The sequence below is a fragment of the Tachysurus vachellii genome, chromosome 22, assembly GCF_030014155.1.
Source record: "Tachysurus vachellii isolate PV-2020 chromosome 22, HZAU_Pvac_v1, whole genome shotgun sequence".
Classification (NCBI taxonomy): domain Eukaryota; kingdom Metazoa; phylum Chordata; class Actinopteri; order Siluriformes; family Bagridae; genus Tachysurus; species Tachysurus vachellii.
In genome coordinates this window covers 6846266-6865951 of record NC_083481.1, presented here as the reverse complement: position 1 = coordinate 6865951, position 19686 = coordinate 6846266, and the positions used below count along the sequence as shown (strand labels likewise).

At 36.8% G+C, this 19686-nt stretch overlaps 1 protein-coding gene across 4 annotated transcripts in view; it reads left to right on the top strand.

Moving 5' to 3' along the window:
* Window positions 1-19686, top strand: part of dock3 (dedicator of cytokinesis 3) — a 223631-nt gene that overhangs the window by 52136 nt on the left and 151809 nt on the right. For all 4 annotated transcript variants that reach the window (XM_060858528.1, XM_060858527.1, XM_060858529.1 and 1 more), the window contains exon 3: window positions 4209-4249. In XM_060858528.1, coding sequence (XP_060714511.1) covers window positions 4209-4249 — 41 coding nt within the window. The remainder of the gene's footprint in view (window positions 1-4208; window positions 4250-19686) is intronic.

Below are 19686 nucleotides of genomic sequence, written 5' to 3'. Positions count from 1 at the left end.
TACTCTTGGAACTGGTAATAAAGATGACAGGATTATTTGACCGTACTGATATTGTATTACAAACAACGAAGAGCTCAGGCCATAAACAATATCTCCTTCTACTGAAAGGGAGGCATGCTGAGCTTACTTTTGCCGTTTTTCCTTTCAGATGTCAGAAGTATTGAATATAGTTGCCGGCTCAGTTTTCTTCACTTCACCATATTGTGGTTGCTCTAAGACTGGATCATTTGTACAATCTAAGCAAATATTTGCTGGCTCTGAGCTGATTAGCTACTGCTTTTAGTTGTATAGACAGTTCAATATATTCTTCCCAGGCTTATGGTAATGAATGTACTTTATAATATATTACTTTTCTGTATTTTTCCTTAGCTGTTTTCTGGTCCAACATTAACAAAAAAAGGAAAAAAAAATTACCTGGTTACAATAAACTGCTTATGTGAACTAATCTTTGGTTAAATACATGCATAACAGCACTTAGTCCTTTTAGGTAAAGGTTAGCACAACTTAATTTTTTCCCCCTTTTTTAATTATTATTATTATTTTTTTGTTGCAGAAATCCAGATCCATCACATTTTGAGGGGTTCTCTTGTGCACAAAACTTTTCTGATTGGATTCAGATCTGGGATCTGATTAGACAATTCCAGATCTATGAACAGTTTCTTCTATAGCTTTTGTTGACATGGATTTGTGCTTTGGGGTATTATTAGTTAGATTTATTCTTTATCTTCAGCCTTTTAACAGATGCCTGCATGTTTTTTATTTTGCTAAAATAGTTAGGTATTCTGAGCTATAAATGATTCCATATATTTGACAAGAATCTCGGTCCCAAATGAAATGAAGCATCCTCACAGCATGATGCTGCCATCAGCCTGCTTCACCATGGCTATGATATCATTTGGGTGATTTGCTGCCTTGTTTTTAGAATTATGGTTTCATCAGACCATACTTAGGTCAACTTGGATGTATGTTTTTTGCTTGATTAAAGGGCTTAGATCTAGCTGTCATTCCCTATAGCCTAGACATGTGAGGAAACACAAGGGATTGTAGTCACATGCAGGGAGTGACCAGTACCAGGCAGATATTCTAACAACTGAGAATTCCATATTGTCCTTTTGTCATATTTAGAGGACATTCTGTCAGGCAGTGAAGGCTTAACAATTAAGGCTCTGGGTTACTGATAAGAATGTCAGGGGTTGTATAAATGACATTATAGCAGTTGATGCAATAAAGTTAAGCAAGTTTTACTTAATATGCAAATGATTAATTTTGGTTTTTAATTAAATTGTACTGACAAATATTAGCAGATATTTGTGATAATGACAGATCTTTATGTAGAAAACAAAAACCAATGGAATGAGAAGATATCTTTTTTTAGAAGGAGCAGAACTCAAAGAACCTGAGTTACATGTGGAAATAAGAAAACATTTATTCATTTGTCGTCACTACCTGCTTTATCCTGGTCAAGAAGGCAGTGGAATCCACACTAGAACCTACCCGCTCTCCAATGTTTTCATTTCCCTCCATTTATAAGAGTTACGGTAGATGGTTTCATTGCCAAAAGGTGAACGTGACTTATTAAAAGCTTCTGAAACTTATTTTATAGTTAATAACACCGAGTGGCAGTTTTATACAGTTTTAGTCCATTGTTTGACTTAAATGTCCTTAAAATAGGCACAAGAACAGGATTAATATTACAATGATTGCAGATCTACCTCACATTTTAATTAGATCCCATGAGTATCTACAGTAGACTCTTTTCTGCACTTGGACGATACAAAGAAGCAAGAGGAAATATTGAAAAAAATTACAGAGGAATTCAGAGAATATCCCACCAACATTGGGCACAGAGAGAGAATGTTTCCTGGATGGGAAAGCAGTTCATTGCACAACAAGAAACTAGAGCATGAAACAAGAAACCATGTCTACCACGGGGCCACATCACTTGGAATTTCTCTACAGCATTCTAGATTTTTCAAAGGCTTCTCAGTATAAGCATTCCAGAAACAGGATTTGAAACAGGAGGAAAAACATTGAAGTGGGCATCTGACCGACACAACAAGCACATAAGATTTTTGTCATGTGCATCATATGCATTCTTAAATAATCATCATTCCTCATCTTTAGTAGCTTTTATATCCTGGTCTGAGTTTTGGTGGATTCAGAGCCTGTCATGGAAACTCTTGGCGTAAGGCAGGGATGTCTCACTCTGGATGTCACACCAGTGTAATGCACACATTCACGCACTTATTCATATTTAATGCAATAGCCATACTATTTCCTGTCATGTTTTTGGGAGTTGGGAGGAAGTCAGAGATGCTGCAGGAAGCATGCAGTGGCAAAGCAAAATCAGCTCAGACAGTAACATGAGGTCAGAACCGAATCCCCGGATCTGCAACTCAACCTGCCTCACCACCAACACCACACTTCCTGTATTATCTTATACATTCTAAATATCCATTACATTATTGACTCCGCCAGAAAGTTTCAATATCTGAAAATGAAAATGGCAGTCAGTCAGTCTGTATTAATGGTCCAGCAACACAGAACAGGTCAGCTATTAGGCTTTGTGAACGGTTCCAAGGTTCTTTGGATATATGTTCATGCCGGAAGTGTATTGACGTTAACCATGGTTATGGAGATCAGGAGCCTGAAAGTCAGCCTTGCATTGATTCAACTGACCCACTTATGTACATACATCAATATTTAACCCTTTCATGCATAGTCTGCATGCTCACGATTAATCAATTTAAAGCTCTTTTTAGATTTTAGGAAAAGGATATATAAGGAAGAATATCACCTCCAAATCAACTGAGATTATGTAAATTAATGTAAGCAAACAAAGACTATTTACAGTTCTATGTCTTTGCTACATTTTTATAAAAAATTAATAATCAAAAAATGTAAACAGTAATTATTTTTTGTTTTGCACTTATTTTTAACCAGTATGATTTTTTTTCACAGTTTTTTGTCCACAGAACCACATATTTTAGACATGAATGTTAAAAGTTTCAGATATTATATGTCATATTATAATATACATTTTAATCTGTCAGAATGATGTTTTAATCGAACAATCTATTTACCTTTTAATATTTGATATTTAGACATACAAAATTCATATGTCATACAATATTAATTAATAAAATTAATAAGTAAAGACCAAATCTAAAGATTCTGCAGGTGTGTATCAATAATTTATGCACGGAACTGATTATTTCCATGGCCATGTTTCCATAGATCAGGAGAGAAAGGTTTTGTGCATGCAAATGACTATAATGACATTCATGTGTTTTGTCTTTTCTCATGCATAAGCCATCTAATCTTTTTTTTTTCCTAAAAAAAAAAAAATTAATTTCTCTGCATTTATAAGAGAGAGATTGTCTCACTGCGAAAGGTTGAACATGATTTAATAAGAGCCTCTGAAGCTTCCCCTACAGTTACTGTTAATGGATTAAAAGAATGTAATATTAATTCTGATTATGCGATATAAAATGGCTTTGAATTGGGAGCAAGAATGGGATTTAGTTTAAAATAGCTTAATTAGATCCCATGAGGTCCCATCCTGACTCTTCCCTGCAAGTGGACGTAAGAACAAAGGAGCAAGAGGAAATAATCATTGACACTGAATCATTAGCTGCATTTGTATACAGCTTAATAATCCACTGATAATGATATAATGTTTTTATCTTATTCTTATATGGAAATATACAGGAATTACTACTACTACTACTACTACTACTACTACTACTACTACTACTAATAATAATAATAATAATAATAATAATAATAATAATAATAATTGTTGTTGTTAATTTTTTTGTTAGTATAATTATTTCTAATGTTACATTTTATTGAAATGATTTATTTTTTTATATTTTTAAATCATTTAATCAATTATAAATTCTTGTTGATGATGATAATGATGATTATGTTGCTTCTGATGATGATGATAATGATGATAATGATGATGAAATTGTATTAAACTTTATTGTCATTAGCCTGATGTTTTTTGAAGTATAACGTTATGCCTCAGAGTATTTCAGTAATTCCCTGACAATAAATCCAGCTGGATATGAGAATTTTTCTCTTGATGGTATTATAGTAGCTGTAGGAAAAGCTGTATCTCCCCTGTTCCTTTTTTTAAAAGCACATTTAATGACATCTGGTGATTTCTACAACTCTAAACACATCTGGTCTTTTTGTTTCAGGATGGTTTCGAGGATTCTCCACCAGGAAGCCTAATGTCCAGGTAAAGACTGATAAGATCCTCCTTCTCTTCCGCTTCTTTGTGTAACTTGATTTTTCACAAGTTTTCACACATTCAGAGCTTCACAAATGAAAGCCTCTAAAAGTGCTGTGATAGACTGTCATGACAATTTTGTTTTCCATATCATATTGTCTGTAGAAATCTATTCATTCATTATTCATTCATTATTTTTTTTCAGTGTATTTTCAATTCATTAATGCATTTGTGGTTGATTTGTTTAATTGTTTTTATTTCTTTCTCATGTTAAAATGTGTGAGTGGATGTAAGCAACTGCCAAATCAGATCCCTTGCAAGTAATCTTACTTTGCCACTGAGTGATGTTAGTCTAAACGGTGAGGCGATGCTTACAGAACATATCAGAATTGTGATAAGAATTTCTGTGCCCTTAAATTTCCTGAGGGTAAAAAATGAGCTTAAACTCAACAAACTAGCGTTTATGTTTTTGTATGTTGTTGTAACGCTGCTTGGCAGAATTTTAAAATACTTAAAGACATATTTAAAAAACTGCCACTCTCTAGTGCCTCTGAGACTGACACACTCACATATCTCATTTGTCTGACACATTTATTCACAGTCTGAAATGAAAGCTGTTAAACACTTTTTTCCTAATAACAGTCAGGTTTTTAACTGAAAGGCAGTAGGCAAGCTTGATTCTCGTACACAAGATTCTCGCAAGTTGGTTCATTTCATCTAAAACCATTTAACATAGACCATTAAACAATAATGAAATGCCAAAGTGTCTGAAAATAACCTCAAATGGGCAAAATGTACAGTGGATTGTAGAGTTATGTTTCTGTGTAGTCACTAGAAGGTAGTGAGTTCAAAACCCTGGAGGAAGCAGAGCCATATGTGGGCTCTCAAGGAACGTTTCTTTTTTTTATTCATTTCCATTAGTTTTATGCCTGTAATGTAATGTAAAGAGCTTTATAAGAGTCTGGCCTGTGCCAAGTTGTGTTGTGTATTACAGATTGAGTACACGCTTCATTTATCAAGCTGGTTATGAACAGATTTATTTTGAACTTTTTGGCCAAGTAATGCGGTATTTCTGAAAATCCATAAATTCTGATAAATGTTCATATCACACACCTTGTATTTGTGTAAATCTACATCTAAAACATATTTTGTTCTATATAAGTGGCTTTTATTAAAGAATGCTGAGGGAAGATTTTTATTATTAATATTATCTAATATCTGTAATACTAAATAAATTCTGCTTCTGTCATTTACCTTGTTTGCTCATTGTGTGAATAAGCTGTCTTTGCTCTGATCTTTATTGAAGCTTTGTGTTCATCGCTACATGCAAATGAGCAGACTCAATACATTCTGTGAATTTGTTTATTTTTTCATCTTTGGATGTAAACCTTATATACACACTCATCCACTTATAAACAACTAGAAACAATTTAGCATAGCCAAATCCAACTCCTGGCATGTTTTCCCAAGGAGGAAACTGAAAAACCCAGAGAAAACTCATGTGAGCAAATGGAGAACCTTGAAGTTTAATTTGACTTTAGAAAAGTTGTATGAACCTTATAAGGGTTTTGTGGTGCTTTTATCTAGTAATCCATTAAATTAAAAGCATACCTACAGGACAATGTTTAAATGTAATTAAATAAGAAACATTTGAAATCAGCTTCTTCCCAAAGACAACTCTGTTTTTTTTCCTGCACAAAAGCAATATTGTGTATATTTTTCTAATAGGAATCAAATGAGTGTCTACTGAGGTATTAAAGCACAATTGCTTCTACCAAAAAAACAAAACAAAAAAACAGTAATAGAGAGAAATGTACGTTAGACATTACAATTAATTTTCTCATTCACTCACTCATATTCAGTAACATCAACATTGGAGTGTAAGATGGGATACTAGTACATGTAGAGCATCCTCTACATACCTTTTTACACTCGACCTCAGCTCTGGGCAATCTATCTTAGACCAGGGTTGTCCAATCCTATCCGCAAGGGCCAATGTGTGTGCAGGGTTTCATTCCAATCACGCAGAAGCCACACTTGATTCTACCAGTTTAATCAGTTGATCTTGACTTTCAATAGACTCAGGTGTGGCATCTGCTTGGTTGGAATGAAAGCCTGCATCCACACTGACCCTTTCCGGATAAGATCTGACATCCCTGTCTTAGGAAATTCACCCAAGGAAACCCGAGCCCCTGGAGGAAGCCCACACTGACTTGGGGAGAACACACAGATAGTCACCTGACACCATGAGCGAGCCAGAATCCCTAAAGCCGGCTCGGCGCCTTCTATTCACTACACTGTCCTTGTTATAGGTTTCTGTTAGCCTCCGTTCATTAATTACTATTTTGGGGTAAAGCATTTCCTCAGAATCAGCCACAATTTACTTCCTTTTCGAATTTACATTGTACTTTTCTTCAGTATGCTAGACTGTTTAACTGTAATCTTTTCTTATGTTAAAGAATCACACTTGTGATTCTTATACTCATGTTATGCAGCATATTTCAGTTCAAATTTTGTATCTCATAAATATTGTGATCTTGTTGTATGCAGAGGGTAAGTGTTAACATTCATTGCATCCCTAAATGCCAAACACAGGACAAGAAGTCAAGCATTATGTACTTTGTCATGCTTTCACTGACCTAATAAGACACAAGCAGAGCTTAAGCCAATGTGAGGTGAGGACACAGTACCCTTCACTAAGCTCTTCCGGCAAACAAGAGGGCTGGGGAGTGTGGAGAAGGGGTTTAACGTAACGCAAATCACATTCGTCATGGCTGGTTCCATCTGCCACATATTGGTATGACCAGGTATTAGCTGAGAGCAGAATGTTGGGATTATGTGTAGTTCTTTCTCATTTCTCATGAAGGAATCCCTGCCTAAAATTGTGAGTCTGCATTGAAATGTAAAATATACTGAAAAATCTAATCTATTATTTAATTGTAACTGTACATATGTCATGAGGTTGCATCAATTGCATTTTTTGGAAATGTACAAAAAAAAAGGTAATTTGGGAGTGTGGTCATAACAGTGCAAGGTACCATGAGAAAACTGTAGGTGTTGAGTGAATGAAATATGCATGTCTTAGTGCTCAGTGCTCGCTGAGCTGAAGTGCTCTCATACATGACTGCTACGTTCAAGAATGCCTCGTTGGCACTTTGAACACATCTTTAATGGCCACATTGGGTGATTCTGCTCTGTATACTTTGGATGGCTGCCATTCTGCTCTCTGTGAATGAGACAGTTTAAATGCCATAAAAAGGTTTATCATTTTGGTTCTATTGGCATGTTTAAAGCTTAAAGTTAAAAGTAAAAAAAAAGCTAAAGTACCTCATCTTAATATGTTGTAGAGCTTTGATTATTATTTGTAAAATATATCTAGTCATAATCACTGTCATAATATCATGTGGTATTGAATGCTGTATCAGTATCATATGAGTATAGTATCAATATTTAAAGGGAATGAGATAATATCTAATTTTGTGAAACATTGAGACTCGGTCCAAGTATTATCACTAATCCTTTATGGAGAAATAGAATAAAATATGTCATGTCTAGCTGTGTAACCTAGGATTGACATTTTCCAACAGTTTCCCTTTTATGCAAGCAAAGTTCACCCCAGAGAGGATAGTGTTATGCTTCTTTTGACCTTTAAAAACAAATACTTATGTAATATACAGAAGGCCTTTGTCTAAATCCCTTCTAGTAGCATACAGCTTTGCCTCGTGAGACCTTGAGGCAAAACATCCCAAAAATGGTCCGGAAACAAATAATCACGTTCAGTCAAGATGATATGATGGCATTTTTCTTCCCATGGCAGCCAGAAGCTTTGCTTTTTACCTGCCACCGGGCTGGTTTGAAAAAGGAAATGTCATAATTGTGCAGGGAAAAGATAAATGACAAAAGCTCTTGGGAAGTATTAGAGAGTAAACGTAAAAAGATACAGTATATTGATGCGCCTTTGAAGAGAACTGCTTGCTGCTTGCGGCAAATAGGATTCTTTTAGCATTGCACACCTCAGTTCATGTCTCTTAGTCAATTGACAATCATTTGTCAGACATGTGAATTCAAAACAACCGCCAAAGGTGACCTATAATTATCCTATATAGCAGAACAGTCGAGGGTTTACTGCAACCCCATGTACCCAGTTGCACTGGTTGAATGGAAGTTTGATCATAAATCAGGTGGTAGTAGTGGCTGTAAAACATATATTAACATCAGTTTATTTAAATCTAGCACAATGTACTATTTTGTTTGTGCCACGGACACTCAAGGTATCTTTAAAGGCAACCAAATGTAATGGAGGTATAGGGTTGAAGAAAGTTATGAGGGTTTGGCACAGATTAAACTGAAAGCAAGTTTGAAACAACATAATGCAATTGTTCACTTCTGCTTTTTGCATGCTATATGCATATATCATTCTATAACACATAATTATATAACACACACCTCAACCTCAGCTGTACTGTAGGTTACTAGCTCTGTGCTAGTAACCTACAGTACAGCTGAGGTTGAGGTGTGTGTTATATATGTTATAGAATGATATATATGTTATACTGTATATATCATTCTATAACACATAATTATATAACACACACCTCAACCTCAGCTGTACTGTAGGTTACTAGCACAGAGCTACCTCTGCAAAATACACACTTAAGTCTGTCATCTTCAGAAGACAAATGAAGCAATACAGATTTTCCCCAAAAAACTAGATTTCCCTGCCAGTTCTAATCCTTGGCTGGGTACAGGTGTGCCACCCTGCATGCCACCTTACACATTCCCCAGGTAAAAGCTTGGAGGCATGATGTGAAATCCTGAATTCGTCTGTTTGGACCGCTCCATGTGGCAGCACTTCAAAGCACCATGCTGGAGGTGGCCGCCAACACCACTGGTGTCAGCCAACGCTAATCTACTGTAGAGGTGACACAAGGATGGCATGTGGCTTAGGATTTGCATGCCAAGTGTACATTGAGCAAACTGTAGTATCAGACATTCAGTGTCATTACCTATGTGGACATGAAAGTCCAAGAAGTCAGAGCAAAACCTCAACAGTCAGTACAGCATTGACTTTAAAAACGTGTTTCCATCATCTTTTGTGTATCATCGTGTGAAAACTTTTCAAATGGTCAAATTTCAACCATTTTACCATTTAGTTCTTATAACCATGATATTTTAACAACCAATTTCTCAATACAAACTTTACTGATGTCTGATTTCAGCAGACACTTGATTTAATTTTAAGATCACATGTACCTCAAGATTTTTAAGTAAATAGCCAAGGAAAGGTTAAGCAGCAATATTTTCATGTTATTTTGGCAACATGTACTGTATATAGGTTTTCTAAGTAGAAATATCAAACTGTATAATTGGCAGAAAATTTATAATTTGGGGCAAAACCTGTAGCAACTTCCAAAAGGAAGGAAATGTGCCATAGTTTTATTATTGAAAATAGATATTTTCAATATAAATACATTTATTGTATTGACTATGTTAACTCATTTGCACAAAAGGTACAATTTTTCTCATGCCTCTTCTACTGAAGCACATGCTCAAAAGACAAAGCGATGGATTGTAGGTGATGTAGGTGATGGACTGACTGATTAGATTAACTGCATGGATGTGTAGGTGTTTCGAATAACATGGATGGTGAGTACTTATATATACTCAGTTCTGCTACATTAATATGATTATATGAATGAGGACGTTGTGGAATGAAAAGTTACCAGCATTCAACCAATTTTGCTTTTACTTTTGCTACAGAATACAGTGTATTTCAAAAATGAAATTAAAAACCTACGTTATACAAAAAGGAAGTTAACTTCATGCAATGTGATGCACCTGTTAGCACAGTATAAAATCAACAAGTCACACATTCCTCTCTGCATCAAGGACCCGCTGAAGAGAGTTTATCAAAATAAGTTTAATAATAAGTCAAGCTCATAGCACTTCTGGTTACCAAAGTTAACTTTCTTGTTTTCTCTAATTTCTATTGTCCTATTTTCAGACAAAATGACAAGAAAAGACTTCTCAGGCTGGCAGAAAAATAAGCAGCTCTCAGATTAGCATAGATACTATACAATAAGGTAAACAATAGGCCTGGGTTTGATTGACAAGTGAGCAATGAGTCCTGACAAAAGTCTGAACAATGCCTATTAAGCAAAGGGAGTTTTAGGCTGATGGTGAAATGGTTGGTGAAATGACAAAATCACACGACATGACGAGAAGTAACATTTACCCCAAAGCATAATCTTTTTTTTACTTCATTCTACAGTTCTGTCTTTTAGTCCTGCATTATGCTCTGTTCCAAAGATGTTAAACTAAAATTTGTGATGGTTCAGTTCATTAAAAATTCTTATAAAGTGTCTGAATAAAGTGTCTGAATAGGAGTTTTAAAGGGGGAAAAAAACAAGAAAAAAAAAAACAATAATAAAATAAAATACTGAAGCATTCTTCATGAACTCTTTGCTTATGATTGTACACTAAGGGCTAAAATAAATAGAATTTTTGGCTGGGTATTGAAAATCAAATTTTCTATTTAGCATTTTGAATTAATATAAAACTTATTATTTTTTTTTACATTTTATTAAAGGATTTATCAAAATGTGTTTAAATTGTGAAGGCCTATATTAATCATAATCTGACGCAGACTGTAATTTAGGGGTCAATGACTATATGACTGTACTTTATCATTTATTTGCCAACAATTTGTTAATTTTATGTTAATTTTAACATTAGACATTAAAAACATTTAGGGCCTCCTTTCCGGCACAAAAAAATGAGCTCAGCTTTCTCCAGTTTAAACTGAAGAACTCCAAATTGATTATTCACCTATTCTCTTCTACGTTTTTACCTTAACAGATATTACTTTTTCTCTTTTTTTCACCGATTAATGTCATTTTTTTTCTTTTCTTTTTTTTTTGCTGAAGGTTTCTATTCTGGTTTCTTCAGCCAGACTCCATCAGTCTCTAAAGCCTCCAGAGATGAATTCCAGCCTATTAGAGCAGATCATTACTCTTTACGGTAGCAGAAATGCAACCCACCACCACACATGGTGAGGGATCAAGTGGGGGGTTAGAGAGGTAGCGAGAAATCTGACAGGCTGTTAGTCACACATAGCTCAACTATTTATCAACATCAGCATGAGTTAAAGATTTAAAAATCATCTTATATTAGAAAAGCCGAAAAAGTAATCAGCACTGCAACGTCCATCTTATGTTCACTATGAAAGAAGAGAGCTATTCAGTACTTAAAGGTAGGGTCTCCGATTTTTGAGAAATGCTTCAGAAAACTGAGTTGCGCCGAAAAATAAACAAAAAACAACACAAATGTTTAAATGTGTAGCCAATGAGCAGAAAGGGGCGGGTTTTGTCAATATGTGTGGAGAGAGTGTTCAGTGCGCATGTGTGACATTAGCAGAAAGCGGTTTTAACATTGACATGGAGGATAAAAACGAAGAAAGAAACGCTTACAATAAGGCAAGAAGTAGGACCCGTGTTAATATAGGATCAGCTTTCCAGCGCTGGAGAGAACTGAAGGAGCAGGAAGTTGGCGCATATTCACAGATTTGAGTTTCCCGAGTCAATAACTCCTGAGCTAAACGCTGTTACTACACAAATAACACCTCTTTTCTATCGTAGTAATGTAGAGACGCAGCTACAACCGCGTTTTGTGTAGTAACAGCGTTTAGCTCAGGAGTTATTGACTCTGGAAACTCCAATCTGTGAATATGCGGCCAACTTAAGACTCCGAGGGTCTTTTTTCCTTCTCGATAGGTGAGTAACGTTGGTTTTGCTTTGTTTCACAGAACTAATATATGCCGTCCTTTGCATGATTATGCTTGTGTGTCAGTTTTGTTTTTATGCATTCATGTTTATCTGCAATCGTATTGTTCTTCCCTTCAGCTATGATAAAGACACATTTCTTTCCATTAGTTGCCTGTGTTACGTATGTATGTGTAGGCGGAGCTATCAATACAGGGGTGCAACCCATTTGGGTTAGGGGCGTGTTTGTTTTGGTGATTTCAAATGTCAACATTAGCTTTCAAAAATCGGAGACCCCACCTTTAATCTACCATTTTACAGTGATGCTTGTGTTGTGATCTGTAGAGGAAACTCATTCACTGTATATTGTCATTTTATGATTGTTACTGTATGTTATCATTTTGAAGTGCTTTTAGAGCAGCACAGGTAGTTGAAAAACACATTTAAAGCAAATTGTCTGTTAAATAATTGCTTTGATTATAATAAAAGCACTGAAGGCATTTTCCTGATTAGACACAGAATCTTTTTGGTTTTGTAATTGAGTCAAAATGCATTCATGATGGTTTTTGATTGCCTTTGAGTGCTTAACTGCTCACTGAGGGAGGATTCTTCTGTTCTATATTGCTCAATTAATTACTTGTTGGGGTTTAAAAAAAAAAAAAAAAAAGTGTTATTTGTAATTGGTAAAGGACACGCCATGTACACCAAGCCTGGTTTCACTAAGGCCCTGTGTGGTTACTATGGATGTCAGCATTGTGGGGATAAAAACAGACCCAAATGCAGGATAGCTAAAATAAACAGGTTTATTAAATAAAAAACACAAAAACACTACCACAGACTAGACACAAGACGACAACAGGCATGACAAATAACGACAAGGATTCCGTGCCGCCATAGGCAACACGGCATGGCTAAATACACATGACAATTAGTCATAAGGAATAGGTGTGCAGAGGCGAGGAGGAAGAGACAAGGGCGGGGCAGACACGTGAACACAGAACATAAACAAATGCACATGGCCAAATCTGGGCTTGATCCTGACAGTACCATACCTCCATACTTGCCCTTAGATGTGATTGAGTTTACCACACAAACCATATCCAAGGGGACCAGGATCCCGGCGAGTTCCAGGAGGGGGGAGCGAGGCACACGGCGAAGAAAGAGGGGAGAGCAAGGCACATGGCGAGGCAGGTCGGGGGAGCAAGGCACACGGCTGCGCAGCCAGAGAGGGCCGAGCGACGTCCACATCCGAGCTGAAGGGCCAAGCGACGTCCACAGCCAAGCTGAAGGGCCAAGCGACGTCCACAGCCGAGCTGAAGGGCCAAGCGACGTCCACAGCCAAGCTGAAGGGCCAAGCGACGTCCACAGCCGAGCTGAAGGGCCAAGCGACGTCCACAGCCAAGCAGAAGGGCCAAGCGACGTCCACAGCCGAGCTGAAGGGCAGAGCGATGTCCACAACCAAGCAGAAGGGCCGAGCGACGTCTACAGTCGAGCGGATGGGCCAAGCACAACCTCCGACACACCGCGGCCAGAGCCAAGTCCAGAAAGGAGGGGAGGGCGGTAAAAAAACCTCTGCCACTGAGCAAAAAATAAACAAAAATATTCATAGGACAAAATATAGGGCCTGCAACACCCCCTGCGGACAGGAACTGATGCAGCATCCTCCACAGGAAACCAGGAAGTTAACCAACGTCTCCCACCGGAACAGGTGCGGGGCAATGTTGCAGGACACCAAAAAAAAAAAAAAACGGGCAGGTGACATCCTCCGCCGGCAAGAAGTGAGGCGGCGTCCTCTGCGGGAAACCGGAAGTGGAGTGAAGTCCCCCACCAGAACAGATGCGGAGCAATGTCACCCAAAAAACAAAAGTCCAGGGATAAACAGGGCAGGAAGAACAGTCCAGGAAAAAAAATGCTTCCACAATAAGCCGGTCCAGGCTGAAGCTATCCTGCTAGGTCTGAGTCTGGCAGAATCTTTCTGTCAGCGTTGTGGGGATAAAAACAGACCCAAATGCAGGATAGCTAAAATAAACAGGTTTATTAAATAAAAAACACAAAAACAGGACCACAGACTAGACACAAGACGACAACAGGCATGACAAATAACGACAAGGATTCCGTGCCGCCATAGGCAACACGGCATAGCTAAATACACATGACAATTAGTCATAAGGAACAGGTATGCAGAGGCGGGGAGGAAGAGACAAGGGCGGGGCAGACACGTGAACACAGAACATAAACAAACACACATGGCCAAAGTCCGGGCTGGATCCTGACAATGGATGAATAGACCATGTTTTAACAAGATATGGATAAGCGTCCATATCCTTATTAACTGCCTGTGTATGGCCATGGTTGTTTAAATTAGTCTACAAGGTTGTTTATATTTTGGGAAATAGAAGCAACTACATCATAATTCCTCATTTTCCCAATTAAATTATTTTCACGCTGTATCTGAATATAGATACTTGGAACATTATGCCACACCCCTACCAGCGACTATGTCAATGTTAATCATAATTCATTTTCATAACCGCCAACCAAACAAAATAAAGTATTTATTCTTCATCACATTGGACCTGGAATGTATCCCTGGTTAACACAATGTATGAGACTATACCCAGGAAGGGAATGTCTGCCCATTACAGAGCATCACAAATGGGGCCATTTAGATTAAGCAACACACCTAGCATTTTTGAGAGATGGAACAAAACTGCAGAACATTGTATTGTTCCAATAAACCTGGAGCTGAAAATGCTACTTGCTGTGCACCTGATAACCACCACTTAATTTTAACTAATTTTTAATTCCTTCACTTTCTTTATAAACATTATAACATAACATAAAAGAAATTGCATGTAGGATGTTGCCTGTGTGAGAGTAATTAAATTTGCTGAATTATTCTTCCTCCTCAAAGAAAAAGTGAAAACAATTGTATGCTGGGACATCAACAAGGCCTTTACAGACTGTTTATGTACTATCGAATTATTAAGCAAACACCAGTTATTCTGCTTCCTACATAATGAAAGAGAGAATAAAAGGCTGTCAGTTACGGTTTTGACATGCAGAGGCTGTTTCTTTGCATTTCTTTTGCTTGAAGCGGGAAATGCTATTCTTATTCGGTTCAGCGTTGACCTTTTCTGCTAAGTGAGTGTTCAGGCGGAGGCAGGGGAGCTGCACTATCTCTACTTCGCCTCCCCCGATTCCTTGTTCCTAAACAGTTTGAGTACACTCTAGCTGGGAGCAAGACCATTAGTATCAGCTCAATGTGTTCACCCCACTGGCTTCACCATTGCATACCTGTATTTGTGGAATGTAGTAGCATTTCGTGGCTGTCAACGAAACCTTGTATGTTCAAATTTTGTCAATTCCATATTTTTTCACATATCGATGCTATTGGTCAGTCCCCACGTGGGTCTGTTATTTTTACAAGTTATTAACCAATCTAAAGTCTTGAAAATAGCTTGAGCGCAAATCTCTTAACTCCATTGGACACTTCAAGTGTCTGAGAAATCTTGTAACTCCACCACTTCACTCCGCGGGAGAGCTTCACGGCATATTTCTCCGATGGAGAGATTGTAGAGAGAATGGAAGCAACAGTGGTGGAGGATACAGTGGTGCAGGATATAGTGCATAATATAATATTTGCATAATATAATATTTGAATTAAATTGAATGTTTTGGATACCACTATTAAAGTATTGTTTTTATTATTATTTTACTGACTTTAAGTCAGCCTACTTATAGACAATTCCTCTCTTGGCACTGTACATGTAAAACACTGTTTTTTGGACACTAACAAGTGAAAATAGTTAGGTTAGATACATTTGAGTAGGTCTGTTTTGTTAAAAATCGATAGCTGTAATGCTTCTGTGCAGAAAGAAACCCGTGAGCCACGAAGGTAAGTTTGCGAGCAGATTAGACTAATTTCCACCTACAGTATTAGACAGCCTAATCAGCTTATCGTGTTTTGTATTGCATCAATTATAGCTCTTAAACCTTTAAAATAGAGTGTAGGAAGATGTATGTAACTACAGTCATTAGCTTTGGTTAACTATTGAAGCCTTGTCTCTTGTCAAAAGGCTCAACGTGGCCACAGACTTTACTGAACACTGCTGGCAGCAGCGACGTCTGTGTCCGTACCATTCTTATCAATGACAGCATAATCTCGTATCTCCCTGCTCCCAAGTCATAAAGCTTGTATCTCCGATAAAACGTGACTTTGGGAAAATGTTGTGTTAATGTTGGTACACAACAGTATATGATAGCAATATAAGGTATAATAACAACTTTAACGATACAATGTTTAATAACTCAAAAAAATAATGGTTTTGGAGATACGAGGATTCCGCTCGACAGCGACAATTTATGACTGAAAATGCCATTGGTTGCCATTGAAAATGCCACAGAATTTTTTTTGGATTGTGTATAAAAAAGAGAACAGATTTTTTTTCCCACAGTTTTTATGGAAATGGTGGTTTTAAGAACTCTTTTTATTGTTTGAGTTATAATTTTTTGATGTCTGTGTGAGACCATACTCATAGAATGAATGATGTTGCGGAAAATATTTGGGTGTTATTTTTTTCAGATATAATGAAAATATGAAACCTTACTAAGAAGAAAAATAAAAGTACATCGATAAAATACTGCAAGTTTTATTGTAGACATTTAGTCATCTTCATAAATCATTTGATCCTAATCGGGATTGTGATGGATCTGAAGCCTATCCTTGGAACACCCCTGTGTGGTATGCCAGTTCATGTGCATACACAGATTAACACACTCAATCACATCTAAGGGCAATTAAGCGTAAGTCTACCTACCAGCAAGTATTTGGGATGTGGGAGCATAAACTCAATGCAAAGAGTAACAAATAGTAACCCATCCTCAGGATTGAACTGGACCCTAAAGCTCTGAGGCAGCAATGTTACTTGTGCAAAAAATTTTGTATTTAAGGAATTTAAAAAATTTCCCTGAAGGACATAGCAATATTGTTTAGCTGACATTGTTCTCAACATGTGTGCTACTAAGAAACTCCAAGTAAGCAGCTTTAGGTGTCAGAGACAGTTCCTGATATGATCAGACTTGCAGGAATAAGGGTACAGATAATAACCAAGAAACAGTTTTGCTGGAAAAGCTTAACAGTGACAGGATAGAAGCCAGAAAGCACCCACAAATTACATATGAGGTGAGCTCCAGTTCAGCTACCACCTGCTGAAAGTAAACACTGGTCAATTCCTTCGATGAGTGGCACATGTTGGATTTCTGGGACCAGTTCTCCTATGCAGGCCTTACTGATTCCTACAACATAGGATATGGGACACTTGACACCGCAGACCTGTGACAGTCAGTCTTATCTCCACTCTCCCTTATCGCCTACTTGGTCCATTCACTTATTTATTTAGAGGAAACTGATTTAACACTGTAAGCAGCCTAGACCACATGCTGCTACTGCTTACAGCTGAGTGAAAATACACAAGAAAAAAAGCACAAAACACTGAAATATTTATACTATGACTTAGTTTGGCCTTCTTCGATATTATGTTTATTTACCCCTTGGCATGATTTATTATAGCATTAGTTTATCTTATCTCACCATGGATAATTTGGTTAGTAAAATTTGTGCACAGACAATAAGCCTCAGTAGGATCCACTTACCATGCTTTGTGTTTTTATGGACTTTTACCTGAAAATTTAAAAGATATTGAGTTATACTTCTTTAAATATTATTCACTATGTGTAAGAATATCTCTAGTGTGCATAGCATTAAACTTATTAACTCTTTAGCCAATCAATTCCTAATTAGCAATGCAGTCAGTTCAGTGTCTACACATTCACTATAAATATCTTATCATTATAATACATTTAGCTTTAATAGAATAAATCTATTCACGGTGTAACCATTTTGTTTAGGCACCTTATGGCTGACTTTCCATGCAAAAATACTAAACTGAGCAGGATATTAAAGGGTGAGTAAATTAGGATGCCCAAAATGAAACCATTGGAAGTGCCATCTATGATTCAGGAGTTTGCATTAATAATAAGCCTGGGGCTCAGCGGTCGTCTGGTTTGAGTGAGAGCTGTGGAGGCATAATACAGATGTGCAAGCTTGCAGGATGTTGATGACCCATATATTCATCAACTCCTATTCCTTCCTTTTTCATTTGCAGGGCTAACCTCAATTGATTATGTGAGGTGTAGAGGCTGAAGGGAAAACATCCTTATAAAACTGCCCAGAATTCAATGCACACTGGGACTGTGAGCATAAGGTTGGGATAATTAGGATGTGTTTAGATCTTGGACTTGCTTTGATGACTCTAAATCTGTTTGACCAACTGTTTTCAAAATGTACATTTTGTTTATTAGAGGTACAAGCACCAATAACAAATTGCTGATGGGTTACAAGCAGGTTAGGCCTTTTGCTCAAAATATGATCGTGTGGTATCTGTTACTGGAACCAAAATATAGTAGAAAGACTTCAGAAAAGAATGGAGGTCATTATACTGTAACAGAAAAAAGCAGGATGTTTTGTTGCACTGTTTGGTTTCTTCTTCTTATTCCCTTTTTTTTTCGTTCTTTTGGTGTCATATATAGTAAGAAATACATTTGGAAGACAAATTCAATTAAAGGTTTTACTGTAGTTCAGCTGTTTGCACTGTCAAAATAGAGTTTATGTGTACTTAAATTGATTTGCTCAACACTGCTGCGAGAGTAAATTGCTAGACTCCTGTGAGACCTGTACAGCTACAACAACAACTGACTCAGCACTCCATTCGTATATCTGACTGCTGTGAACATGAAATCCCAGTGACCCAAGCATGGAAGACACAGTATCGGGTCAGAATAATCAAACTAAGCAAAGGACACCATAGATGCTCACGCCAGATTGATTTATTAATAGAAGTGTTCTGATGTTTGCACTGATTCACCTAATTTGCTGAAATCTGTGTGACATAGTTTTACATTTTGCCTGCATGCAGTAAGCTCAAAGCACACACACTGTCAGACAAGCAAATTTTGTTATTATCTTTCATTATTTAATTTTACATAATTTCAATAATAAAATTTCATAATTTACTTATTCTGCACTGTAATTTATCTTATATGGGATGTAGGACAGGTCAGGTGATGGCAGAAGGCACATATGGCTTGTTATATATCAGTATTTTACTGTATGAACTTTTTAGCATGAATTATTCAAGATTAAATGTATGTGACTTTTTTTTTATGTTTTTGTTATAGTAAGTTATTTCTTTCACCTTTTTACTCACAATCCTGGTTTAACCTTGTTTCTAAAAGTAATTTATTAATTAATAATAGGTATTACAATAAGATTCTGGTCAAAGATGGTGATCTACATTTATATAATGTGCCATTTAAGAAGCATGCTACTATCTAGGTACATTACGGTCACATTACTCTTCATTAGCACCATGATGAACAAAACTATCCTCATATAACAGTATTAAACTTACAGCAGATTTAGGTAATACACATATGGATGTAAGTTATGAAGGAAAAAATATAGCTATATAGTTGACAACCAGACCTGCTATCATGTAGGTACTGAGCTTTATTTAGTCTAATCCAAAAATCTCAGTTTTTACGGGCAGCAAAGCAGACAAAACAATCGCAGTGTAGATCATAATTGTAATGCAAACAGACTGAAAACTCCAGCAGGAGAAACTA